This window comes from Fusarium falciforme, chromosome 3 (genome assembly GCF_026873545.1).
Source record: "Fusarium falciforme chromosome 3, complete sequence".
Lineage (NCBI taxonomy): Eukaryota > Fungi > Ascomycota > Sordariomycetes > Hypocreales > Nectriaceae > Fusarium > Fusarium falciforme.
This window is the reverse complement of record NC_070546.1, coordinates 4,599,853-4,626,325: the sequence shown is the minus strand read 5'-3', so window position 1 is coordinate 4,626,325 and position 26,473 is coordinate 4,599,853. Positions and strand designations below refer to the sequence as shown.

General features: G+C 52.5%; 8 protein-coding genes across 8 annotated transcripts; 3 read left to right on the top strand and 5 right to left on the bottom strand.

Annotated features, from left to right (window-relative positions):
• Nucleotides 1-3,453: 3,453 nt before the first annotated feature.
• Nucleotides 3,454-4,384, bottom strand: NCS54_00466400 (Hypothetical protein; the record flags this gene model as incomplete). Its single annotated transcript, XM_053150193.1, has 2 exons — nucleotides 3,454-4,035; nucleotides 4,124-4,384. The coding sequence occupies 2 exons, from the start codon at nucleotides 4,382-4,384 to the stop codon at nucleotides 3,454-3,456; spliced, it is 843 nt and encodes a 280-aa protein (XP_053006168.1).
• A 1,088-nt stretch (nucleotides 4,385-5,472) lies between these two features.
• NCS54_00466300 (Trihydroxytoluene oxygenase) lies at nucleotides 5,473-6,535 on the bottom strand (the record flags this gene model as incomplete). The annotated part of the gene is made up of 3 exons (XM_053150192.1): nucleotides 5,473-5,583; nucleotides 5,633-5,689; nucleotides 5,744-6,535. 3 exons carry the CDS (start codon nucleotides 6,533-6,535, stop codon nucleotides 5,473-5,475), a joined length of 960 nt encoding a protein of 319 aa, XP_053006167.1.
• Nucleotides 6,536-6,984: 449 nt separating this feature from the next.
• NCS54_00466200 (FAA-hydrolase domain-containing protein) lies at nucleotides 6,985-7,949 on the top strand (the record flags this gene model as incomplete). The annotated part of the gene is made up of 2 exons (XM_053150191.1): nucleotides 6,985-7,270; nucleotides 7,333-7,949. 2 exons carry the CDS (start codon nucleotides 6,985-6,987, stop codon nucleotides 7,947-7,949), a joined length of 903 nt encoding a protein of 300 aa, XP_053006166.1.
• Nucleotides 7,950-13,429: 5,480 nt separating this feature from the next.
• Nucleotides 13,430-15,260, top strand: NCS54_00466100 (FAD-binding-3 domain-containing protein; the record flags this gene model as incomplete). The annotated part of the gene is made up of 2 exons (XM_053150190.1): nucleotides 13,430-13,661; nucleotides 13,735-15,260. 2 exons carry the CDS (start codon nucleotides 13,430-13,432, stop codon nucleotides 15,258-15,260), a joined length of 1,758 nt encoding a protein of 585 aa, XP_053006165.1.
• Nucleotides 15,261-15,655: 395 nt separating this feature from the next.
• Nucleotides 15,656-17,497, top strand: NCS54_00466000 (Lactose permease; the record flags this gene model as incomplete). The annotated part of the gene is made up of 5 exons (XM_053150189.1): nucleotides 15,656-15,718; nucleotides 15,783-15,888; nucleotides 15,954-16,348; nucleotides 16,392-16,537; nucleotides 16,588-17,497. The coding sequence occupies 5 exons, from the start codon at nucleotides 15,656-15,658 to the stop codon at nucleotides 17,495-17,497; spliced, it is 1,620 nt and encodes a 539-aa protein (XP_053006164.1).
• A 609-nt stretch (nucleotides 17,498-18,106) lies between these two features.
• NCS54_00465900 (Beta-glucosidase) lies at nucleotides 18,107-20,748 on the bottom strand (the record flags this gene model as incomplete). The annotated part of the gene is made up of 3 exons (XM_053150188.1): nucleotides 18,107-20,500; nucleotides 20,559-20,630; nucleotides 20,692-20,748. The coding sequence occupies 3 exons, from the start codon at nucleotides 20,746-20,748 to the stop codon at nucleotides 18,107-18,109; spliced, it is 2,523 nt and encodes an 840-aa protein (XP_053006163.1).
• Nucleotides 20,749-23,051: 2,303 nt separating this feature from the next.
• Nucleotides 23,052-24,194, bottom strand: NCS54_00465800 (Hypothetical protein; the record flags this gene model as incomplete). The annotated part of the gene is made up of 1 exon (XM_053150187.1): nucleotides 23,052-24,194. The coding sequence occupies one exon, from the start codon at nucleotides 24,192-24,194 to the stop codon at nucleotides 23,052-23,054; it is 1,143 nt and encodes a 380-aa protein (XP_053006162.1).
• A 740-nt stretch (nucleotides 24,195-24,934) lies between these two features.
• On the bottom strand, nucleotides 24,935-25,924 carry NCS54_00465700 (Hypothetical protein; the record flags this gene model as incomplete). Its single annotated transcript, XM_053150186.1, has 1 exon — nucleotides 24,935-25,924. Exon 1 carries the CDS (start codon nucleotides 25,904-25,906, stop codon nucleotides 24,935-24,937), a length of 972 nt encoding a protein of 323 aa, XP_053006161.1. The 5' UTR covers nucleotides 25,907-25,924.
• Between the last annotated feature and the right edge of the window lie 549 nt (nucleotides 25,925-26,473).

Genomic DNA, 26,473 nt, shown 5'->3' with positions numbered 1-26,473 from the left:
TCCTCGGTGCTAACACTCTCCCTGAGAAGGGGATGAATAACAACCTTGTGAACCTTGGCCGCGAGGTCTCTTCGCCGCCCAACGGTGCGCATAAACGACGCGAGCCGGCCGTCAAAGTCATACACCCTCGAGCAGACCGACTCGTCGTATCCGAGCACAAACTCGTGATACAAAACAGTTTGCGCTAAAAGATGCAGTTTCCTGCACGAGATGCTGAGAGAAAATAGCGCATCTCGATCCAACGTGTATCAAGAGCTCTCGTAACGGTCCTGCTTGGGACGCGGGTTCTCATGTTGAAACGAGACGCCGAGTTCGATGGGTTCTCGGAACTCACCGCGGCAGTGGAGGCAAAATTGGCCAAAGATTTCTACCAAGACTTCGGCGGGGAGATTATCGAGCAATGGCTTCATGTTTGGTTGGATGATAAGAGATGGAATGGTCACGTCGTGTCAGGTGGAGGCTGACAGGCTCCAAAGACGCGTGACCCACGCGTCAGATCGACTTTGGCAGTAAAGATGGCTCTATTGCAAAACCGTTGAGAGCAGCGCATGGTGGCCGAATTCGACGGAATATTCTCACAAAGGTACTCCTACAAGTAGAAAACATGCACAAATCCTGGAGCGCTGTTGAGACAGGTATTGGCCTATTGGGCTCCCTGAACGCCCATGATGCCTCGGATATCCGGCACCTCATGCTGTGAAATTGATTGTATCTGAGCATAGAAAATGGAGAGAGGAATGGAATACCGTACTGAAATAAAAAGGAGTCAAAGATGCTATTTCGAGCGATGGGGGCATCCAGCCACTGTCCAGACCATCACCTTTCAAGAACACTCAACCATAGTCAATACGCCTAACGAGCCATTGATGTCTAATATTAGTTTTCAGTGTCATATTGAGTGTAATATGAACGGAAGCATTTAGTAAAGTGGCCGGCGATTATCGGTGTTTAGGCATCTGATAAAGTTGACACAGGCCCAGAATGGAAACTAGCGTTATGAGTCATTCTGATTCAGCTTGTATACTCGGTCACTCACTCACAGAGTGACTACTACCCCGGAAACTTCCCCACTAGGTACTTATTCGCTAGGTCACCCTTCTGGTTTATTCTTTGATCTGGCTACTGGCAGATATTCTCGGGGTCTCGGGCGTTGCTGTTGAAAGTCGTATTGAGGGTGAAGATGGCATACGCCCCCTGTTGCTGCAACTGTAACAACAACTTGTCAAGGGCGCATTACATCATTCCCAGAATCATGCGCCGTCTGACATGGCATCAAGTGGGCATTCTCTAGAAGCAAACCCACATTCCTGCAAAACCCTGTATCAAGGTCAAACCCCAGCTGTGGGAGATACGTTGGCCGTCGCCGCACACTGCATTGAAGCAAGACAATTTATCGAAAGGCTATGAGTGGCAGTCATGTAATGGTTTCCTTATTAGTTAGCTCTTCCGCCGGTCGTTGTGACGGCGGGTTTTGTAATGCCACCGAGGCTACGGTTCCTCGGGGTAAACTCGCTAGAGACACACCTACAACATTTCTGAGACCCTTTGAATAGTCAACATTATTTTCGTAAAACATATTCATTTCAATGAGCTTGTTCTCACTGGAGCCGAAAATTGTAGGCCCATCTTCCCGTCAATCACTTGTAACCCGCCCTGTCAGAGAAACGGTGGTCAATAACGAACTCTGAACAAGACATGAAGCTTGAAAGCGCCACCCAAGAGACCACGCTACGGAGAATTACCCTAAATGACACGTGGGGCATCGACACCGACATGTCACAACCAGGTTATGTGGAGGTTGAAGCCGAAACCATCCGTCTCAAGGATCAAGGTAACATAGCCGCAGATGCCATCAATATCCCTCAGAGTGACTCATAATGAGCAAAAGAGTATCCATAATTTCTCATTTTTGCTCAATTACACGGCGGGAATGTCGTTGCGGTGAGTCGTAATGTCCACGGAGCAGAATAGGAGGCCGTCCGTTGAGGGCATCTTGATTACAAGGTCTCCTGTATTAAATATCAAGAACTCTTCACTGTCACTGAAAGTTTATTCTCCAGCCATGAGTCGGTTATCAGAGCTCGCCTCTCCAGTTCTCTGCTGAGGCATCTTTTGAGCCAGGTAAGATTTCCCCTTTACCAGAATCCCCCATCACCCGCCATCATGATGCACAACATTATTTTGCCGATCTGAATATTACTGCACATATTGCGTTTTTGAGGACCTATACAGCCGACATCGCCTGAAATTTTGAGATTCATTCCCTTGCTTCTTCTTCACTCTCTCCGCGGATGGTTACTAACATTGGCATCCCTGATCAGTTCTTGTCCAAGGGGTACCGCCCCCAGGGGTGCCCCAATTATCGACTCCGCGATTCATCCCTGCTCCGGACTCCTAGCCCAATCCGAAGGGCCCTTCCGGCAGGCTGGTTGGTTGGCACTTCGGATGCTCGGAGTCTTTTGCTACCCCACTTGATTGGTGGCGTCCCATGCTGTAAGTTAGAGAGTCAAGCTCGAGGAAGGGATTAACAGTGAGTTGAATACTGAGAGTGTCTGAACTTTACTCATGACCAGATGATCTTCTATGCCCAGTCCACACTTTGCAGAAGAAGCCGCGGTTATTCATCTTGTGCTGGTTTCGAGTCCTCAGACCGCCAATCTCCTGCGCGGGCCCAGCCAATACGTCGCAATGAACAGTGGCGTTCCTCTATTGTTACGGTTCCTGCGCTACTGATTCGATAACGAACTTGAGAGATGTCACCGCTATGCAAAAGACATCCTGTTTCACTGGCTGGTTCCAATCTTCTTGAAGCCATCGCCACTTCTGATATTCGGTGGAAACCTTCCATCTTCCAATACCACCTCCAGGCTTAAAGCGCCTAAAGGTTTTCTTTATAGGGCCGGCAAGTCTAGCGCTGGTGACGGAGACACTTGTGTTGACACGATGGAGTCAGTTGACTTCGAGCTGTCTACTCCTGAAGGCAGGCTCTTAATTCAGAGCGTCAACAAGCGTTGTCCATATACCTACCTACTCATTACCTCTGATATCTGGTTCAGCTGCACATCCAAAGAAGAGTAAATCCGTGTTCTCACATGCTCCTGTTCCAATATCCCCAGCCACCTGTGAAAGATAGTGGGCGTATGACGCCGTATTCTCAAGATATCTGGTTCCAATTTGTCATGTTTCTCCGTCAAGCCTTGGTAGGCGCTTCCCCTGCGGTAGGTCGGGGCATTTCCCCAGTCGTTGGCAATTGTTGGTGAAGCTTGTACCCTGGGCATTTTCAGAAGTAGGCACTTTGTAGAGGTCGAGCATTTAACAGACATCCGACTTCAAGGGGATGTTCTTGATCTTAGCATTAGCTATTGTTTTCTTGTATGGGTATTTTTAATAATTATCCAAATCCCGAAGTGCAATATATAGTCAATCCATTGCCCAGCTTCATAAATCGGCACGTCATGTCTGCCGCGGACCCTCAGGAAGCTCCTCACGCCGGATCTCCTTCCCAGCCAGCTCTTGCGGTGGGCTCTGGGGGGTATCCAGCTCTGCCGGGGGATATCCTCCAGCAGCATAACGGTTGACATTGTCCTCGCCATATTCGACATTTGAGTACGGTGCTTTTTGTTCCCCGTTCTGGCCCTTCGCCCTTCGTCTGAAGAGCCAGAATGCGGCTGCAGCGATCAGTGCGACGCCTGCGACGCTGCCTATTACAATCCCGGCAATGGCCCCTCCACTGATGGAAGAGTCATCGTCTGTATCTGTATCTGCTTCAGACTCGGCCGAGGTTGTCTGCGCCGCTTCGCTCGTCGTTGTGTCGGCGCTATTCGTACTCGCAATCGTGCTCGAAGTGTCGGCGCAGGTCGCATCAGGCTCGAACCGACTCGCTCTAGTCTCGCCCTTGCTCATTGACGAGCCTTGGGAGCAAGCGGCGCCAACGCCATCGGCTCGGATTACTCCTTGGTAGCCAGAGTCACAACAGAATGATTGTTTCACCTCGCGGCCCTCTCCAACCCAGATAGTTCGATTGCCATGCGCGCACTAAATAACAAGGTCAGTACGGAAGATCCGGACCTTGGTGTCTTATCGCAGAGACGTTCTCCAGGAGTGAGAATGAGCAGATGCCTACCTGAGGATAATTCAAAATGTCTTTTAGACAATCGCTGTTCTCCGGGCAACAATAGGCATTGCCCCCTTTGTCAGGTGCTGTGTAAAAACACCAGGAGCCCTGAGGACAACATCTCGAGCTGGCGCCAGCTTTGCAGCTCACCGTGTCGTCTCCGCACTCATCCGACCGACGAACAGAAAAGCCGCCATCGAAATCGCAGCTTGTCGCCAAACATTGTGAAGCCGCCGTGACGAGGGCGAGAAATATTGAAGAGAAGCGCATTGCTTTACTGGTGATGATGGTGATGAGGGAGAATGAAGCTTTGGAAAGAAGTAGGAATCGGGAGGATGGAACCGGGCGCGTTTCAGGCTATTAGGGCTGGCCTCTCTACCTGCATAGCCGCCGTGTTGGTCAAAGGATCTTCAGCTCATGGCATGATCCCTTGAGGCTATGGAGACTCAGGACCCTTGGCGTAATCACGGGATCGCCCGTTATCAAGGTCAAGGAGGTAAACTGCCTGGAGGATCATCCTGCCAGGCGCATTTTCTTATTTCCAGGGCCCTGATTTGAATGAGCAGGATGTCGACGTGCATAAGAGCCTTGTCGAATGGCTGTGAAAGTCAAGGCGCAGTTTCAGCCCCCAATGACCCTGGCACCTGAGAGGTTGGTTGGTCCAAGATTAGTTTCAAATAAAGTTGGGGTTTTGCGAGTTGAACCGGGATAAATTGATAACGATAAGAGGCTGTGATGGGCAAATTACCCCAGTGTTCATTACCCTAAAGTGAAGAATTGGTTCGTCTCGTCGGCTCAAGATGTGTGCACATCCACCGCACTTGTAGCTGCTACCTGTTTTCTTGGGCGGCCAGGTTTCAGCGAAAGATAATAAGAGTTTAGCAAAGAAATTAATCAGTAGTATCCAACCTCAAAAAGAACATGCTTCTCATCTCATTGCTGTTGGGGCCTGTCGCAAAAGTTGCCAAAAACGATCATCGCGTCTCCACAAGGGTCCTTGGTCTGCCCTGCAGAGTCAAAGGCCGGGGTAGCCCAGGCGATCCATCTCGCAACAATCTTGGTGGATATTGCTGGATACTAAAATGATAAAGAAGAATAAGTCAGAGGTCTCAAATTGCTGCATTTTCTAAATATAAAATCAAAAAGCCAGCATTGAATCTAAGGCGTAGATATGACAGTTAAACCATTCTGAGCATCTCCCTATTTAGACAACTCTAGGCGAACAATAACACCTAGGTTTGCTACTAGGTAGGTCCTTTACTAATATATAAGTATTTAAAACTAAACAGTAGATAAATTAGCTGGCTCAGAGGTTTGCTTATTACATCCTCTCATCCTCTTCCAAGTACAATTCCATATCAAAACACTTGCGGAACAGGCGGACCCCACACAGACAAGGCATCTGGGCCTGCAGGCACTTTGGCAATCTTTGTCTCCGAGTTGACAAGGTCACCGTCGGCGTAGTGTTCCTGTCAAGGGTTAGAAACGATTCCTTTGGCAACCGTCAAAGGTACCTACGACAACGAATTTGCTAGGGTCGAACCAATAGTCAAAGATTTGGCTTCCTAGGACGTGCTACAGCAAGTCAGTCCCTTCATGTCAACAGCAATAGCGTAGCATTCAACTCACTCTGCCAACTCCCCAGCAGAGCTGGTGGCCCTTCCCCTTCAGATACTGGTGCCCAAGCTGCTGTATATCAAAGTCGTGGACCTCGAATGCAGCGTGAGCCACGTTCAGTTCCTGTCCAGGCTTGGCTGGCTTGAAGAAGAAGGCATGGTGGTCGGTGAACTCTAGGCCCCGGTCGATATGGAAGAAGCAAGTAATTGGCTGGTCGTCCTTGTACACCACATCCGAGACGGCCAGGGCAAGGTACTTGGTGTACCAGTTGAAGGTCTCCTGGTATTTCCCGGGGGTGTATGTGACCCCGTAGTGGCCCCATCGGTGCACAGGCGCCGGGCCGGGTTCAAATCTCTGGAACCTGCCTTTGCGCGGCTTATCGTCTTCGTAGTTGATGGTTAGTTTCTCGAGATTAACAGGCACCGCCTCCTTCTTGGCCTGGCCAGCAACAAGGTGGACCTTGTGTCCCATGGGGTCCGTGAGGGTGACTATCTCGCCTCCGCCGGGACCATCGAGCTTGGAGATGGGGGAAGCGGAGGGGATCTCAGTGGCTCTTTCAAGCTCCCTTCGTGACTCAACCTCGTATGCGGCACCGCCGAATGTACTCTTTTCGGCCTTGCGGGCAACGTAGATGTATGGCTCGGTCCCGTAGCCGGCAAAGTAAACTCGATCGCCGCGATCCTCGACAATTGTCATGCCAAAGTCTTGGAGAAAAGTCTTTGCTGCGTCGAGATCAGCATGGGAATAGTCTACATAGGCCGTCGCCAAGAGACGGATTCGGCAGTCATGTTCTGGGATAGGCATCTTTGTACAAGCGACGTATTGAGAGGCAAGGAGTTACAGAAGGGGTCAATTGGACATGTCTCGACCGTGTTTTGGCGTGTGAATCGTTCCAATATATAATCACTGCAGATTCCAGCTGATTGATAATCTCTGGTGATAAGTTTCCAATCGAGGCATCTAAGCAGCCGAGACCGAGCTAGAGAGGCTCCGGCCCCGGGGTGGTTGTCAGTAAGGGCGTCGGGTAAGGTGGTTTTGGATGCGGATAAAGTGGTACCGAGGGGAGCAACCCCGGACGACCTCCAATAATTTTGGATCTGTTATGACTTGAACTCGCGTCATCCACAAGACATGAGCCCCAAAGGACAACAAATAAGTAATGTCAAGATGCCGCCGGCCCTTTGGTTATTTCAAGTCTCATCTGCAAAACTTGCTGCACCCCCAAGATTCCGACTACGCCGGCCCTCTTCAACATGTCTACCTCGTCTATCTACCCAGCCTGGGATCGCTTGATCCGCTACCTCCCGCAAGGCGGCTCGAACCAAGTTCGCTGGGGCGAACCCATCTTGAAGGATGAACAGAGCGACGTGGCCAAGCTCTCTGAAAAAGGCCAGCTGCAGGTCAAAGTCCTCGAGGGTCCAAACTTTCTAGACGCAAAGCCCACCGGGCAGACCGAGACCGTCGGAAAGCTGCTGGGACCAGTCACGGCACAGGATGTCCCCATCATTCGATGCATCGGTCTGAACTACAAGACACACAGTAAGGCCGTTACCCCGTCTCACCACGTATTCCCTGTTGCTAACATACCCGCTTGTCGCCAGTTCTCGAAACCGGACGCCCGCTGCCCACATGCCCCACGATCTTTACAAAGCCAAGCCCCTCGGTTGCTGATCACAACGAGGATATCCCCATCCCTGTCATCGCTCAGGGCCAGTGCGACTACGAAGGCGAACTGGTCTTTGTCATTGGCAAGGACGCAAAGAACGTCCGCGAGGAGGACGCCCTCGATTACGTCGCGGCATACACCGTAGGCAATGATGTTTCAGCTCGCGACTGGCAGCGGGAACCTGGCAAGGCTGGGCCCGTTCCACAATGGAGCTTTAGCAAGTCCTTTGACAAGTACGCCCCAGTTGGCCCCGGTCTGGTGTCTTCCCGGCTTCTTGGGGATGCGGGGAATCTAGACTTGAAGACGATTGTCAACGGGCAGGTCCGCCAGCATGGCCACACGTCGGACTTGTGCTTTGGCGTGCGGAAACTCGTAGCTTTTTGTAGTCAGGGACAGACGCTCCAGCGGGGAACGCTGGTGATGACGGGGACCCCCGGTGGCGTGGGTTTGTTCATGAAGCCGCCTGTGTTCCTGAAGGACGGTGATGTTGTCGAGGTTGAGATCGAAAAGATTGGAAGGTTGACGAACCGGATCGTGTTCGAGAAGGAATAACTAGAGCCTCAACCAAGTAGACTGCTCTTTTGTCAATGCCAAATTAAGCCAATAAGGAGCCTCATCCGGTTACCATGCCTTGCCTCAGTGATGAATGTCTCCGAAACCAGTTCCCTCCAGCGGCCGGAGAGCCTTGAAGCCTTGAAGCCTTGAACCTTGTACCACTCGATCCGGCCGGCTGGGAAACTGGGGTATGGTAGAGGGGTTGGGGAACTTGACGAGATGGCTTTTGCGGGGTTTTCTACAGAGCCAATCACTGTTTCTGGGGTAATGACGCTAATGATGCGGGGGTTGAGTGCCATAGTACAGTGCTTGGAAACAAAAGGCTCCTCCTTTGCCAACCAACGATCCCCTTCCCATTGCCACCCTCTTCGCCACCCATCACTTCCGCAACGCGGCAGGCCCGGCACAACCTGAATTGCCTCAATCATTGCCTTGAGGAAGGTACCCTGTATAAATGCCTCGGTCTTACCATGGAAAGCCCAGAAACGACAGACGCTGCTGGAAAAGCAACCGACGAGTCGCCCACTGAGGAGCCCTCATTCATTTGTAACGACGCCCAATGTGACAAACGTTTCTCCAGCGCCACGGCCCTGGCCCGGCACGCAAAGAACCACTCGGATCAGTGCACAGATGTCTGTCCAGTGTGTGAAGTTGGCTTCTTCCGTCACGACCTCCTAACCCGCCATATGAAGCTACACACCGACAAGGCGACGCTGAGGGGCAGGCCCAACTCAAAGAAGCGCATCCGGAAGCGATGCCATACTGCCTGCGACCGCTGCCGTGACTCCAAGAAGCGCTGCGATGGACACCAGCCCTGCGCGGCTTGTCGGCTTGCAGGCAAGCCCTGCAAATTCGACACGTCGACGCAGCGTATGAGTCGCGTTCTCAACCGCGAGAGGCGATCCTCCCTGTCAGAATCCCCTGGGTCGGCCGATGGCGCGACGCTGGAAACTGTCCAGAGCAACTCATCTACCACATGGTACCATGGAGATGCCGGCCAAGGCCGAGTTTCGATGGCGGTGGACGCCAGCCCCGGGATGGAGGAGCCGCCCTCCAAGTGTAGCTCGAATATTCAAGAGAGCCATGCCAACGACCTCGACAACTCTATGCTCGACTTGATGCCGTGGGCTTGGCTGCATGAGAACGCCTTCTTGGCAGATGATACGAATCTAGCAATGAACTCGATTATATCGGCCGACATTGGGCTCCCTCTTGATTTGTATCGGGACGTCCTAGAGGGCCAAGGTTGCCAACTTGCCAGTCAGACTGGCCAATGCAGACCGTCCGAGATTGCCCCAATACTTTCACCTACAAGTCAAGATATGGGACACACATCAACTTCTACCACAGGTGAACGGGCCGGAGGGACAACGTCAGTTACGGATGCTGGTGCCTCGCTTAACCTGGCAATCCACAAGCATCGAACTGTCGACGAAGTAGTTCGGTCCGCGGGTCTTGAAGCGAGAGGTCTTTCTGCGTTGGACCGCGGGCTCTTCTGGGAATCTGTCTCTTGCAAGCTTGCCCAGGCATTCCAAATCGATCCTTCAACGTCGACCGTCATGGACAGCTTTCTGCAGCTCTACCTAGATCACTTCCACCCCCTGTGGCCGCTGCTCAGCCGCCAGAACCTAGAGCCCAGAGAACTGCACCCGTATCTCTACCTGGTTCTTTCGAGCATTGGAGCAATGTACGACGGTGGTCCTGCAAAGGAGTACGGCTCTATGATGCACATGGCCCTGTGCAGCTGCCTCTGCGCTCCCCTGGAGCTGGAACTTGAAGACGACGGAAGCGATCACATCTGGCTTGCGCAAGCCCGCCTCCTCACCCAGGTCGCAGCCCTCTACTTTAACCAGTCCAGGGCCTTCTCCTTTGCTCAGCATCTTGGGGTGCTACTTGTCGCCCAGGCCCGCAAGATGAGTCTATTCTCGGCGCCATTCTACCGGAACGGCATTGCCCTATTCCGGCGCTCGAGGTCCGTGTATCCCGACGCCGAGCGTCTCGCCCTGTGGCTCAGCATCGAGTCCCGGAGACGCCTCGCCTTTGGCATCTTCAGGGGCGACACCTTCACCAGTGTCGTCCTCAGCACGAAGCCTCTGGTGACCTTGGAAGAGATCGAGCTCGAGTTCCCAACCTGCCATTCTGTCTGGGCTGGGGAGAAGCTGGAGGCTCGTCAGGCTCTGGACCTGATCGACCACTACAGCACGCCCAACAATCCATTACCTGCTTCTGACATGTACCATATCATGATGGACAGAGGCGAAATCCTCCCGCCCCTGGAGCCCCTCGCTCACGAGCTGCTGCTATTTGGGCTCCAGTGGCCGCTGTGGCGCTTTTCACACGACAGAGAACTTCTGGAGCGTCTCACAGGTAGGCCAGGCAGTGAAGATCTGTGCCAGGTTTTCTGTCAGCAGGACGAGCCTCCCTTTGGCCGGAAAAGGTTCGAATCGATGACCTCGGAGACCGAGTCTCTCGATGCCCTCTCTAGGCGTATGGACGACCTCTTGGCCGACCGTAAAAGGCTACTGCATGCCCTTGGGAAATGGGAACGGGCTCTTCCTGTAGTCAAGACATTCTCTCGGACTGAGCAGGACCGCAGCTTCATCCTCAGCAGCCTCATCCTATACCATATAGGATACATGAGGTTGCTGGCGCCTGTCGAAGAAGTCCACCAGGTTCAGTACCATATCATGAATAGGCGTCCGGTAGACGATGCCATGATCCAAAAGATCATTCAGTGGGCACACTCACCGCAGGCGGAGCTCACCATGAGCCGCGTCGGTTCAATCTGGTCGCTACTAGACAAGGAGTCATGCCGAGCTACGAGTAGCCGCTCCAAGGTCAACATCCTGGCCTTTATCGGCCTGCACCACGGGGCGGCTCTGCTCTGGGCGTTTTCAGGATGCAGAAGGGACAAGGCAGAGAGCGAGTGGCTCTCGCTGCTTGGGTTTGATGATTCGTTTCTTTTGCCGGTTAATCATGAGGGATGCGGCGAGTCGCGAGTTTTGCAGCCCTTCATTGACCAGTATGGTCGGATTGATCCTGCGGGATGGTCTTCTTTTGTTGAGCCCATGAAAGCGATGGCGAGGAATGAGTTCCCTGGTGCAGGTTCGTTGGATACAGCCATGGTTGGGTAGCTTCGCTGCACCTGTTGGTACCTTGTATTATTCACACATTTGTGGTTGACGATTTTCTTGTTATACATCTTCACGACCTAGGTAAACATGTCAAGAGGTGTAGACTTGAGTTGATGGATAAATTCTCATGTGACAAATGTTCTCACCTATGACAGTAAAATATATCTGCTGCTACTAAACACGCATCCAGCAACCTCCCTTCCTCCTATTCACCATGGACCATAGGCCACTTCCCACGCTCTTCTTTCAGATCGTATCCTTAGCCTCTAGGAACTTGAGCCAAACGTGACCCGTTTTTGATCCAGCAGCAAACACATCTGCGAGCTCCAGAGCATCCAGCTCGTGTCCGGGAGGCGTCACGGCTCGGAAGAACCGGAAGATCTTGCCAATCATGTACTTGAGCTCTGTCATGGCAAGGTTGGATCCTGGGCAGGATCGGCAGCCGTATCCAAACGGTGTCCAGTTCAGCCTCATCCGCTCGTCAGCGTCAATCCAACGCTCGGGGGTCCAGCTGTTGGGCTCGGGAAAGACCTCCTCCAGCCTGCCTTGGTTGTACGCAGCTGTCGATGCCACGACACCCTTGGGAATTCTTTTATCAGCTACAACAATCTCTTCCCCGAGATACCTCTCTAGGGGTCCCGGAATCATCGGGTACAGACGCATGGTCTCGCGGATGACGCTGTCCAGGTACGGTAGGTCCATCATCTCACGGATGTTGATGTCGTCAGGATCAGGGTATCGCTCAAACAGCTCCCTGCGCAGGCGATCCTGAGCATCGGGATGACGCGTAAGAAGCCAGCAGGCAAAGGCCGCAGTGTGGGAAGTGGTGGACGACCCTGCGGCGAGCATCTCGACCATGTATGCAGGAATATCCTCAGTGGGAACCGCCGGTGCATTTGCAGAGTTCATGGACTGGAGCATCGACAAGACGTCCTTCTCTCGGTTCTTGTTAGCGTCGCCGCTCTTCCACCGCTGAAGCGCCTCGCGAGCCGTGACGTCCATGTCATTGCAGTCGTTTCGGAGCTGTTTCCAGCTTCTGCTCCCGCATATCTGGACCAGCATGTCGAGGGCAGGGATGAAACTTTTGAGAGCGTTCCACGTGCTGAATGCGTGGAATCGGCGTAGAAAATCAGGTGTCTCCTCGTTTTGGGCGTTTCTGCTTGACAGCAGAGTATCCTTCTCCCCCCACAGGACATCCGTGACGATGTCCAGGGCAAGGAGCCGAAACACAACGACACCATCTACTGTGCTGTCCTCTTTTGTGCTTGTTTTCAACAGCTGGATGAACTCATCAACGTGAGACTCTAAGTTCTCGACTAAGACCGAGAGGTTGCGATTCTGGAAGCACTGCAAGAGGTTGTTGCGCGAAGGAGCAGCAGCGCGATAGTCGACAAAGCCAAGCGTCGAGGTGACGCCTTTCCAGCTTCCCATAGACTTGTAGAAGCTCGTCTTGTTGGAAGACCGGTTGTAGATAATCTTCATGGCAGAATCGTCGGTTGTATGAACCTGGTCTGGGGCTATGACAACAACGGGACCGTACTTGTCAAGCAATCTCGTGGCGTATGCGGTTCGAGCTCGTTTTAGAGTTGCCCATAGTAGTGGCAGCCGCGAGACTCGCGCGTACCAAGGGCCGGGGATGTGGCGTACAGGAGAGAGAAATAAGGGATAGATTAGCTAGGAAGAAAGGGAAATGTGAGCTTTAATGAATGTATGGACACATAGTGGGCTTGGAGTACCTTGCTATAAACCACGTAGAGGATTAACAGGATGGCACTCCACTCAGCCAGGCTCAAGCCAGGAAGCTGTTGGAGGATTGACATGGTGAAAATGGAGTGACTTGTTGTATATCTGGTTCAAAAAGGCCAGCAGAGTCAGGCTGGCGGTATCTGGGTGTGATCAAGTCTGTAGAGAGGCAGCAGTGATGGGAATTTATCTTGAAGCGCCTGCCGAGGCACCTCATTCTTCTTCTCTTCCCCGTATTCAGGATCCTTAGCGGACCCGGGGGCAATTCGCGGGGAACGAAGGGGTTGGCCTTGAGGGAGGGCCATTGTCCAATGCCAGCCGCTCCGAAAGTCATGTTGTCGGATAATGTGGTAGGCCACGGCGATTGCCGACCATGGAGATGATCCTCGGCATGTATGTTGTCTCGCAGAATTGGAGACAGTCACGGGATTTTTGAAGGCAAGAATAAGCCCATTTACCACTTTTCCAGATACTGTCGCGTGGTCCGTCGATGAGGCCTACGGAGTTGAAATAGTTGACTGGTCGCTGCTGAGCAGGGTGTAACTCCGAATCATCCATCACCAGCTCTCGCCCTAATTGCACATCTCCAAAGACGCTCAAATGAATCAACGCTCCAATATGGAAGTCCCCGTTTTGATCATTGGTACTGGCCCTTCGGGGGCCACGACCGCCCTCCTGCTCGCGCGAATGGGGATCAAATCGATGGTGGTCTCCAAGCATAAGAGCACGGCCAACACCCCCCGGGCACACATCTTCAACCAAAGAGCAATGGAAGTGCTGAGAGATGCTGGCCTCGAGCCAAAGTTTCGAGATCTAGCAACGCCCGCTGATGGTAAGCAAGATGCTCTATTACTACTTCCATGCCTTCACTGTTGCGGTCATTTGCTGAACAATAAGTAAAACAGATATGCAACACACTTCGTGGCTCAACACTCTGACTGGCGAGGAGTACGGTCGCCTCTGGGCCTGGGGGAATAAGCCAGAACAGCGTGGTGACTACATTGCCGCAAGTCCATGCGTCATGTCTGACATCCCCCAGACGGTTCTCGAGCCTGTCATTGTCGAAGAGGCTAAGCGGCTCGGGGCCGACTTCAGATTCCACACCGAATTTGTCAAGTTTCAGGAGATTGAGGGCGGAGTTGCTACCGTTCTCCGCGATCGAGGCAGCAACGAGGAGTACACTGTTACATCGAGATTTCTCGTGGGCGCAGATGGGGCCAGGAGCGCTGTTCTCACACAGCTAGGAATTCCTATCTACGGGCGCCAAGTCAACACGGCCTTCAACGTCCACATCCGAGCTGATCTCACCAAGTACTTGGCACACAGGCCTGGAAGCTTGAATTGGGTCCTGAACACTCAAGCACCCGAGTGGTCCGCCGTGGGGAACTTCCGCATGGTTAGGCCATGGAACGAGTTTGTGGTTTCCATGCACCCTGCCACCAAGGACCCGACCTCGTTCCAGCCGACCCACGAGACTCTCAAGGCCCGTCTGCATGAGATGATTGGAGACTCCAGCGTCGACATTGAGATCCTGTCCTACTTCTCGTGGTTCATCAATGACCAGGTCGCCGAGAGGTGGCACCAAGGACGTGTCTTTTGCATCGGCGACGCTACGCACCGTCACCCACCCATCAACGGTCTCGGTAGCAACACGTGCATTTCCGACGCCTTCAACCTCTCTTGGAAGCTGGCATACGTGCTAAAGGGTCTTGCCGCGGCCTCTTTGCTCGAGACCTTGACGGTAGAGAGGAAGCCTGTCGGTGACGGCATCGTCCGTCGAGCCAACGACGGAATGGAAGCTCATCGCCGACTCTGGGACGTCCTGGGCCTCGACCCCGAAAGTCGAGACAAGGCGACAAAGGTGCTAGCTTCCGCCACCCCCGAAGGCGCGGGGTTACGACGACAACTCCGTGACGCCATGGAGGCGACTGAGGATGAGGTTCAGGCGCTGGGTGTACAGATGAACCAAGTCTACAAGGAGTCAACAGCAGTCTCGGCAGAGCCAGATGACGAGCCTCCCAACTTTGACCATCTGAATGCCATCAGGCAAGTGTTCATCTCCACGTATCCCGGCTACCACTTGCCTCACGTGTGGCTGGCAGCGGACGCAATGTCACCGCGGATATCGACGCTGGACTTGAGCGGTGACGGTGCCTTTACTCTTTTCACGGGCATCGGCGGAGAGGCTTGGATCAAGGCTGCCAAGAACATTACGGTAGAGACTGGCGTGAAAGTCACTGGATACTCGATTGGTTTCCATTGCGACTACATGGATTGCTACCGTCATTGGGTGCGAGTCAGGGGCGTGGATGAGGATGGCGCAGTGCTGGTTCGGCCGGACCACTTTGTAGCCTGGAGGTCCCGTAGATTAATGAGCGATCCAGAGACGAAGCTCAAGGCAGTTCTGGGGGAGATACTGGGGACAAAATAGCTTTAAAACTATTGCATAGTTGATAATTAAATTATTATTTTTAAGCCTTTTAACGTCCATTTCTTCCTATTTTGACTGAGCCGTATTCATGCTATTTTGGCATCTACAATATATTTTTACATCATCTCAAATAAATATTCAAAGAGTATCATTATATCAACATGCCGGGTAAGGGAGCCTCGTAGTCCATGTTAGCGGGAGACTAAGTCTTGGCATGTCGGATAATGTGGTTTATGACCTTGTCATCCGCCCGCTAGATGCTATCGTTCATCTTGCCAAACCTGGGGATTTCCCCATGGGGCTTGCTGGAATAGTATAAGTAGTCAGTTGTCGATCCTGCCCTTGGCAGTTTTTCTTTTACCACAACACCCCTTTCTCACAGGATATCACGCAACATGGGGGTTTTGAACCGCGGAAAGAAGCACGATGAATCCTCTGTTGGCCAGGCCCTCGCTGCAGTACGTAGCCCGATGGGGACAGCAAACTCTTTTCCACGGCTCCTCCTCTAACATTATATTGTAGGCCCTTCCGGATGACCCAAGGCCCTGGTACCGGATTGGATACCTTTTGAAGCTCAACTGCTGTCTCATGGTGCCTCTTCTCTCCTCGACCACCCTAGGGTACGACGGTATGTGACTCACTGCACTACATACAGACTAGGATCGTGTTAACAGAGGTTTCATGCGTTTCTAGGATCCATGATGAACGGCCTCCAAACCCTCCCTCAGTGGCGAACCTTTTTCGATCAGCCAGAGGGAGCGGTCCTTGGCCTCATGAACTCTGTGTACCCGCTGGGCAAGGTGGTCGGCATGGTGGCTGTCACGTATGTCTCTGATCGCTGGGGTCGCAAGCTTCCTCTCCTCATCGGCATGGTGACATGCATTGGCTTCGCCATCATGCAAGGGCTGTCTCAGAACCTGGGCACCTTTGTTGCGGCGCGAGCCCTGCTGGGGTGCGCGACCTCATTTATCAGCCAGGCGAGCCCTATTCTCATCACGGAGGTCGCATATCCCACGCACCGAGGAAAGATCACGGCCATGTACAACACATTCTATGCAAGTGCCTCCCTCACCACCTCACGTCCACAGGTGGCTGGGTTCATATCATGCTAACCAAGTTGGCCATGACTAGTATTTCGGCGCCATCTTCGCTGCTTGGTCTACCTTTGGGACCTTCAAGATTAGTTCGACTTGGAGCTGGCGCATCCCCTCCCTGCTCCAGGGAGCCATACCGGCAATTCAGCTCGCAGGCCTGTTCTTCGTCCCTGAATCCCCAAGGTGCATTTCATGGTTCTTGAGACATCATCTGTTAGCTAACGCGGGATCAGGTGGCTCGCGTCTCGTGGTCGGAAAGAGGAAGCCCGACAGATCTTTGCCACCTATCACGCCGGGGGAGACATCAACCCCCCCCTGGTGGCTTTTGAAGTGGACGAGGTCCAGCAAGCACTCAACGAAGAAAGTCAAGAAATGTCACAAAATTCCTGGCTCGATCTTGTTCGAGGACAAGCTAATAGGAGGCGCACTCTTATCGCCATCATCGTTGGCTGGTTCTCCCAATGGTGCGGCGTCGCCGTGACATCGTACTACCTTACCCTTGTCCTCAACACTATCGGCATCACGGAAGCAAAGGACCAGACTCTCATCAACGGTCTGCTTCAGGTCTTTAACTGGATCATCGCAACCTTTCTAGGCGCTCTCATGGTTGACCGCCTCGGCCGACGGTTCCTCTTTTTGGTCTCAACCGCAGGCATGCTAGCCAGCTATATCGTCTGGACCGGCCTTACCTCGTACTTTGTTAGCAGCCGTGACGAAGCAGCTGGCCGCGCTGTGGCTGCCTTTATCTTCATCTTTTACTTCTTCTATGATATTGCGTGGACGCCCTTGTTACAGGCCTACCCCGTTGAGATCTTCCCCTTTACGCTTCGCAGTCGCGGACTGTCTCTCACTTATATCACTGCGTCTACGGGCCTTATCGTGGGAAATCAGATCAACCCTCTCGCGATGAAGGCTATTGCCTGGAAGTATTACATTGTCTTCTGTTGCATCCTTGGTCTACTCTTTGCCATCATCTGGTTCCTCTTTCCAGAGACAAAGGGCCGTACCTTGGAGGAGATCCGAGAGGTTTTTGAGGGTGAATCGTCCACCGATAGGGACATTGAGAAGGAGGACAAGCTCAAAGTGGGTGGTAGAGCCACTCCTACCGGGCATGTCCAGCACGAGGAGCTTGAGCGTTCTTGACGGGATGAGCTATTTGTATCATCATCCCACATCCAGGCAAGGCCATTGCAAGGCCTACCATGATTGGGATGCTCATATTTGCACACTTCTCGCCGGGAGATTGTTCTTGCTACATGATCCTGTTTCGCGTATGGCGGTATCAAGTTCAAGTATCGTAACTACCATGCACTAAAGACTATATTGGATAGGATTGGGTCTCTATAGATGTCACTGCTGTATAGAAAGCTGTTCCTCGCCCACCATTTACTGCTTCAACCCGCCGTCTAAGAAACTAACAGTTGAGTAGCTGTAGACCTGGGGTCACAAGACTCGCCGAGCCACTACCGTCCTGTCTTCCTTCCTTCCTCCTCAACTCGAATGCCAGAAGATTCTGGTGAAGAAGATAGCTAGCTCTTCAGCCATCTTTTGGAAACGTCGCGAAGTTCACTATACAGTCTATGTATAGGTAACTCGGCAGTTCTGAGTCAAACGTAGTTTAATCACCTTGAAGGGCTGAATCGTGCGGCACAAACACGGTAGACTCGAGATTGGGATCTATTCCTAAAGACGCCTACGTTTCGCTGCGTGCTTTTATCCAGGACTTCAATCCAACTCCGGATCCCAAGCACCCTATGGCGAGTAACCAGTGCCCTTGACAGTGACGGGAACAACCTCTAGGATATCTGAAGCTGACGATGCCAGCGAAAAGTCGTATTCTCCTGCCTGTACCACCCACCGCCCCAGCGCCTCGTCGTAGTAAGCCAAGTCCCGCATAGCAACGGAGAGCTGCGGAGTTTGCTCCTCGCCAGCCTTCAGAAAAACTTTCTGGAAGGCCACAAGAGCCTTGACAGGATGTTGGTCGGAATTCCTATTCTTCTTTCCAACGTAGATTTGCACAACCGTCGCCCCTTCCAGAGACCCAGAATTTGAGACATCAACCGTGACCGCGAAGGCGTTATCTGCTTCTTGAGACACTTTGAGGTTCCCATAGGCAAAGGCAGTATACGAAAGACCATGACCAAAGGCAAAGTTCAATTTGTCATGACCAACACGGTCATAGTGCCGATATCCCACAAACACGCCCTCGGCGTAGTTGACCTCCAGGCGGCCATTTACATGGGTACCAGGAAAGTTGCCATGGGCCGGTGCATCTTGGATTTTTCTCGGAAAGCTAACCGGAAGACGTCCTTCTGGGTTCACAGCTCCAGTGAGAACATCGGCGATGGCATTGCCACACTCTTGTCCAGGGAACCATGCCTGCAGCACAGCTGCGACCTTGTCAACCCAGGGCATCGCAACCGGGACGCCAGTTGAGTTGACTACAATGGTTCTGTGATTCGCTGCTGCAACGGCTGCCACCATGGCATCCTGGTTACGCGGAAGATGGAAGCCCTCTTGATCTCGGCCCTCAGACTCCCACTGAGGGTCGTGGCCAGTGAATACAATAGCAATATCAGCCTCGGCTGCTACCTGGGCTGCTTCCGTCACCAAGTCGGCGTCGTGTTCCGACTCGAGGGAAAAGCCCATTCTCACTCCCGTCCGGCCCTCGAGGATCTCGAGGCCGACGTTGACTGGCGGGCTGCTATGGATGCACAGGCGATACTTTTTGTTAGCCTCGAGGTGAACCCTGATTTCCGATTCGTTGGCGACGCCAAAGAAGGCCCCCATTGGGTCAGAATAGTTCATGGGTTGATCAAGGACGAGGCGGTCATCGATGAACACCTGGGTCGGGCCAACGCCTGAGCAGGCGAGGTAGTGTGTGCCTGTCTCTTTAGGAGTAAAGTACCCGATGAGGTCCAGATCTTTCCATAGCGACTCCTGAGAGCCGAGCGGAGAGTAGACAGATGCTGGGAACCCGTGGATGGTCGAGACCAAAGGCCCACGAAACTCGGATAGCTGACGAGTAAAGCCAGGTTGACCGTCGAGACCAATGATCTCTCCGTAGCCAGCGTCTTTGGTGATGGGAGCCAAGAGGCGCTCCCTATGGGCCCCCATTGCAAACGCGAATTCGACATGTTCCCCGAGGGCTGTATGGAGGGCATCCCAGGGCGTGATTTTATAATGGGCGTTGACAGCTGCGCTGCCGCCGCCGTGAGCGAGGCCGACTTTAGCGTACCCAATCAAGGCAATCTTTTTGCCCTTGGTGTTCTCCTTGTTGATCGGCAAGACATGGTCGCTATTCTTGAGAAGCACAATGCCACGTGCTCCAGCATCCCGGATCAAAGCCCTATGCTCGGGCCTATCAACTGCGACTGGGATGACGTTGGATGCCGTCGCTTCGGTGTCATTGAAAGCACCGACTCGTGCAAGGAACTGAAGGACTGTCCTTGATCGATCATCGATATGGCTCTCTGTTAACTCGCCCTGCTTCAGCGCCTCCATCACGGCGTCAAGCTTCCGCACCTGCGGCGGTCCCGGCATTTCGAGGTCGAGGCCAGCCTTGAGCCCTTCGGCGACGGTATTGGTGCCGCCCCAGTAGCTCATGACGAGGCCCTTCCAGTTCCATTGGTCTCGCAGCACGTCTTCCAGCAACCATTTGTTTGCGTCGCAATGTATGCCGTTAATGCAATTATAGGCCGTCATGACCGCCCAAGGAGAGGCCTCCTTAATTGCAATCTCGAATGGCCGCAGGTAGATCTCTCGTAGGGCTCGCTCGGTAATAGCTTCGTTGACGGTAAAGCGCTCCGTCTCCTGCTCGTTGGCGACAAAGTGTTTTATCGTAGCCGCGATGCCGTGGTTTTGCACCCCCTGTATCGTCTGCGAGGCGAGCTTCCCAGACAGAAACGGATCCTCGCTGAAGCTCTCAAAGTTGCGTCCCCCCAGGGGATGACGATGGATGCAGACGGTAGGGGCGAGCAGACATCGAGCCCCCTTTCCCACAGCTTCCTGGCCGAGCGCGTGACCGACTCTTCTGGCTATATCTAGATCGAAGGTCGCGGCGATGCTGCACGCTGCAGGGAAGCATGCGGCGGCTGTGTTGCCGTCCGCGGCGGGACCTCGTGTGCCATTAGGGCCATCTGTGAACTATGGACAAAATGCGTCAGTATGCATCACGTTGTTAGGGAGGAAAGGGGACACCAACCTTGATGAAAGGCACACCCTTGTCAGGAATTGGCGCAGATTCAAAGAGCGCCCTCCCAGAAAGAAGCGTGACCTTCAGATTGGTTCGTTATACCGGATACAGACAAGAGCACCCCTCTCTGAGTGGCACTCACCTTTTCCTCCAGCGTTAAAGATGTGAGAATGGCTTCGATATCGACGGTGGATTCCATGGCCTTGCTCGAATGGTAGGTAATGCAGTTGATGGGGAAGAGCACAGTAAGAAGGCTGCAGTACAATGTATCCGAAAGGAAGTAGCTACAGTAACTCAAGGCTCAGAATTTATTAGGTGTGTTTGTACCCCGCCTACCTTTCAACGGCAACGTGCATTGGTGGGATCTGCAGACGCAACCACTTTATCCGACTCAAACATGGTGCTTTGCGAGGGCCCGAGCGAGAACTCTCGCGTTACCTGGGGGCATAAAGAAGTAGACTAGTCACCAGGCCACCTACTTTTATGTTAAACAACTTGTCGCTATTTTCTAGGGACTCACTGTTTTGTGTTGTGTGTTCGACAGGAGGAGCCTGGCCCTTAGTAACCGCGGTCTGGTCTGGTAAAGGTGACCACCATATCCGACCACCACGAGAAGAGTCTTGCCGAAAAGTGCCTGTTTCTGTCCACGTGGTAATAAACAAGGTAGAACCGGGATCCGAAACTTTATTTCCCCGCACGGTTCTCACATGCTACTTTGAAGATTCTGCATGGGGATATAAATGCAAAGGTGGTATCTATCTCAGGCTGGGTGAGGGCACAGTTTGTTGAGAGCCTTTGATGAAAACCTGACCACCCGTTAATTTTCTGAACTCACCTGCGTACAATGTTGGTCCCCAACCTCGAATCAGCGCCCGAGGTCAGTAATTCCCGAGAAAATACGGGTATCTTCAAACTGACACGGAAACCGGGCAGGGCACCAAGATCTGGCTGCTACACCTTGGAAATCTCGTTGCAGATGAAGGCTTCTTTCTTCCTCATGTCAGCCTATGTCCTTTACCTCTCCCTGGCGAATCTAGAAAATGACTCTAATGCACTGCTCTCAACGACACAGGCAAATACTTCTACCTCGAGCAACCCCAAGCCCGAGCATGCTCGACGATGCATGGTGATGATTTCAGTGCTCATCTACCACCCGGAAGAGGGGTTGATCCTCTTCGAGACGGGAGCTGGGAAAGACTACCCCGAGATCTGGGGCCCTATGCTGGTGGACCTTTTTGCTCGGGAGGGCTACACCGAGGATATGGAGCTGGACGTCGCCATCAGGAAGACAGGAAACGACATCAAAGATGTCAAAGCCGTCATCATCGGTCATTTGCACCTCGACCATGCTGGAGGTCTTGAGCACTTCAGGGGGACTGATGTCCCGATCTACGCCCATGAGCTGGAGCTGAAGCATGCCTTTTACAGTGTTGCGACCAAGACAGACCTCGGTGAGTCCTAAACCCGACCTATCTATACAGAATTTTTTCGTTCCGAGGGCTAAATTCCGGCCATCTTCCAGGTCTTTATTTACCCTCTTACCTCCAATTCGACTTGAATTGGAAGCCGTTCCATGGAAGCAGCCTTGGCTTTGCACAGGGCATATTCATCCGCCACTGTCCAGGGCATACCCCAGGACTCTGCATTATCCAGATCAACTTGAAGAAGAGCGGGACATGGATCTTCACATCTGATCAGTACATTGTTCGGGAGAATTATGACTCGCTGAGGACTCAGGGCTGGTTGACACGAGACCATCATGCGTGGTCTCAGTCGAACCAGATGGTCCACTTTCTCCAGAAGATCACAAAGGCCAAGGTGATTTTCGGGCATGATCGCGAAGTTTTTCAACAGTACCAATCTGCTCCACACTATTACACTTAGGTAGGATTGGCCAGCGTGCCAGGATAGTGGTTGTGTCAATCTTTACCTCCTTGGTAGGAACAAGACTCTTTATTTGCTGGGCGTACATCGCATGATGGAGTGTGTAGAGGGAGATATACTGCTTCGCCAAGTCTATTCTATGATTTCATCTGCTTTCAATGCTATTTTTTAACTTGGCTCGTGACATCAGAGGATAGCAACATATTCCAAATGCTTAACACAAAGCTGCTAGCATGAAAGAGACCTACTCGTTTTCCGTGTGGCATTGAAAGTTGGAAATCCGACAGCTTCAGTTAAGGGCATGGGAAGGGAACAGGCCAATACAGTCAGATTTGGACAGCTATTAGAAGGTACGTCAGCATTCTACTTAGGTTTAATTAAATGCAAGATACTATAGGAGGTTCTCTTGCTGGGGGCCTCACCCTTGGGCGATTCATATATTGCCACCTTGGCTCCGTTGTCTCACTCTCAGAGATGGCTATATCCGAGAAGACACGGTCCCAACCAGCCAAAGCCTCAACAAGAGCAATAGTATGCCATGCACCCAGCGGGAGACATGTGCTCTACATCGAGGCCTAATCAATCAGTGTTCCATTGTTCGCTACCTATCTATTCTTGTCAAGTCAACTTGGGTAGCTGACCAAGCTCAGCAAACCTCTCAAAGGCGTCAACAAAAGACTGATAGGAATCAATGTGACCATTCCATCCAAAAGCCCTGGCCTTGTTGATGCTAAGCGTCGCATTCCAACCTCGCTGAAACACCCAGTCCTGGAACCCCCATGTCCCGGCCTTCCAGGTAGGTTTCGCCACCGGGCATCCAGCCTTGTCGCAGATGCGCTCCCAGACTTCCTGCTTGTCCTTTGACCATTCTTCAAAGCTGGTGTCGAGTTGAGTTTGGCCGTACTCGGGCCGCGGCTTTGAGAATGCTTGATCGCTGCTGGCCCTGGCTCCGAAGTAGGCGGCCAGGCGGGGCCACATGTGCTTCCACGAGAAGTAGTCGCCGTTGGCGACGTTGAAGGCCTGGTTCCCCGCATGGGGATGCGTCGACGCCCAGATGGTGAGATCGGCAATCAGGCGGAAGTCCGAGATGTCGTCGTACCCCTCATAGTATATTTGGTTGGTGGGCATCTTTGCCTCGACGCCGAGCTCCTTGCAAACCATCATGTACAGGGCTATGGTAAGGGCTTCATTCATGCCATTGGGCTTGACGGTGTAACCGACGATGGCCTCCGGCCTGATAACGTTCCAAAGCCACTTCTGCCCCTTTTGCCTCTGGATGAGGTGGTCCTCCTGATGGAAGTAGAAGTTTCCGATAGAAGTCTCCCGCCGGGGCTCCTCCTCCCGGGCAGGAGAAGGAACAGGGCCGAGATGGACGTTGTAGTGCTTCCCCCCGGTCTGCAGAACGCAGCTCTCGAGGTCAGGGGCCACCTCGAGGAGGGAATCAAGAAAGTTTTCAAACAGGGCTTTATTGGCCTTGTTGAGGTTTTGGAAGTCGTCCTCATGAACGTAGGAGGAGAAATATGCGTGGGTGACTTTTGCGCAGACTGGCCTCATCTCTGGGATCAAGGAATTGGCATCCTTGGTGAAATCCAGAGGAATAAAGGTGATGCGATCATCCTTGACGGTGCATTGGAGGGGTGACAGGGATGTCGCAATGATCTCGGACCATTCATCGGGGCCGGTCTTTTCAGCCAAATGCCGGATGAGGGCGGACCCAGTGATGCCGTTGGCGCCGGTGATGAATGCAACTTTGGGTGGCATGTTTAAGGCAAATATGTGCAGGGTTTAATGGTATTGAGTTCCAAGTGACTCTGATGGTCCGGGGTATTGTGCTGATGCTGGCGAGGCATAGAGTTCAAATGACATCTCTTTTTGTGCTCTAGCGGACGGCAAAGACAAGTCGATGTTTGAAACCACCTCATCCGATCTGAACTTTATTACTCCGCTTCCACGAGCCGTTAACCGCCACATCCCATCGGCCCATGACTTGCCGACATGGGCCGCGGGGATTAGCTTGCCACTTGGCGTTTTGCATGGTCTAATTAGCATTGTTTTCGGATGCGAGGGGATGGCCCCTAACTGAACGGGCCACTGGGGTTGTGTGATGTGTACGCTTAAGCTGTCCCATAAGCCAGCAGAAACCCCCGCTCCGTGCCGCCCCAACTGTTGTTGATAACAAAGAGAGTTCCGTCAGTATGAGCATATCTGTTATATCCTGTCGCTTTCAGTACTTCTTGCTTGGGCAAAGCTAGGCGCAGACGAAGTATCCCTCACAGAAACGGATTTGATTGACTTGAACCCCCGGTGGTTCCTGTCGGCTGATGGGATAATTTAATCCAAGATTTAGATATCACGAAAGTGATTTATATCTATTCATATCTAAACCACTTTGAGCATTTCCCTTTCCAGAGATGACTCTAACCAAATGACAGCCTGAGTCTCACCAGGCTATACCATCGCTTTTCTATCCTTATAGTCCCTGATAAACAATGCAAAGCCCCTCAGAGCTTTGGCTCAACTCCCTTCTGGAGCCGTAGAATAGACTGCTGGCTCTCAGACGCCACCAAGTTTCCATGCTCATCCCAAAGTTTTCCCTCAGCAAAGGTCCTCCCATTTCCAGCTCTATAAGTCCTCCGCTCCTTAAGATGCCACTCGTTCAACTTAAGATCAGGAACAAAGATTCGCAGAGCAAAGTCCAGGCTCGAACAGACCGTCACGTCGTCGAACCAGAGGTGGTTATGGCTCAGCGGGAGGAATGATAGCCCACCGTCCATGAGGAAGGAGAGTGCGGCCATGTTGTCGGCATGTGTTGCGAGGGGGTCTCTGGCGCGTTGCCATTCTGCCGATGTCTTGTCGGTGACGTGACGATTATCTTGAGTTGTGACCTTGTCCTTGATGGCTCCGCCCATGTTTTGACCGGCTACACCTTCAAGACAGTATTGGGCATCGAAAAAGGTGTCGAAAGCTGAAAATGACTCTAGGAACGCGTCGGCTTGTTCCTTTTCAACAGTTCCGTCGGCGATTAACTTGTTGATGTGTTCAACCATGTTTTCGCACTTGTCACTCCCGGGCTTGGGCCAATTGGGGTTTGGTGGTTCCGTATATGTGAGAGTCGATGGCTCTATCACGTGGAAGTCGGCGATGAGTTCCAAGCAGACGCGAAACTTGCCATCTGGTTGCTGTTGCTTGACCTGAACGCGTCGTGTAGCGAAAGACCTGGTGTCTCTGGTGTGCGTAACGCTGCAGTGCAACTTTCTATCGGTTGAAGCGGGGCCGAGAAAGTGTCCCAGCACGGAATACAACGCCATGGTTGGAGGTGCAGTTGCACAGGCGGCGCTCACGGCAACGCCTGCAGTGCATCCTCCGTAAGCAATTGGCATGGAGTTGCCCATTCTGATGGGCAGCGTCTTGGAGACATATTCTCCCTTTTCCAGCTGCTCTACAGCAACTTGTTCAGCGAGGGTCGGGGCCATGATGAGATGAGACGAGATGATGGAAAGAGAAAGTCTAAGGTTGAAGATAAAGATGAGATCGCAGGTGCCATTCCTCGGCTCCTTGATCAAGGGAGACCCTGGTTTTGATGACGTCTCGGCCAAGGTGGAGATGCCTCGGTTGGAGTGGATCATCATTCGCCATTCCTATTGGATCATCTCCAGAAATGCAAACTCCGACGGAGAATATCCATCCACGTGAAAGACGATGTCAGGTAAAGGTCTAGGTGAGATGGAGGTGAGAATCACAGTAGTTTAGGCTTATCTATGTTGTAATGATTCGTTGAGAAACTGCACTTCATATGGTCAATATAGATTAGGTCGCTGATACCAGAGACAATTACAGGTGGAGATGGACATCGGTGCGACACATGCGAGAAAAGTAGATACTGTAGGGCTGATTGAGATCGTATAACGTCTCTACTTGACTGGCTGGAGACGTGTTAAGCTTTGATATCAGGTGGATGCCATGGGTTAGGTAATTGCTGTCATCAATGAGGCCTCAGCACAACCCACTCGTCAGAGACGTCTTAACATATGCCTTTTCAC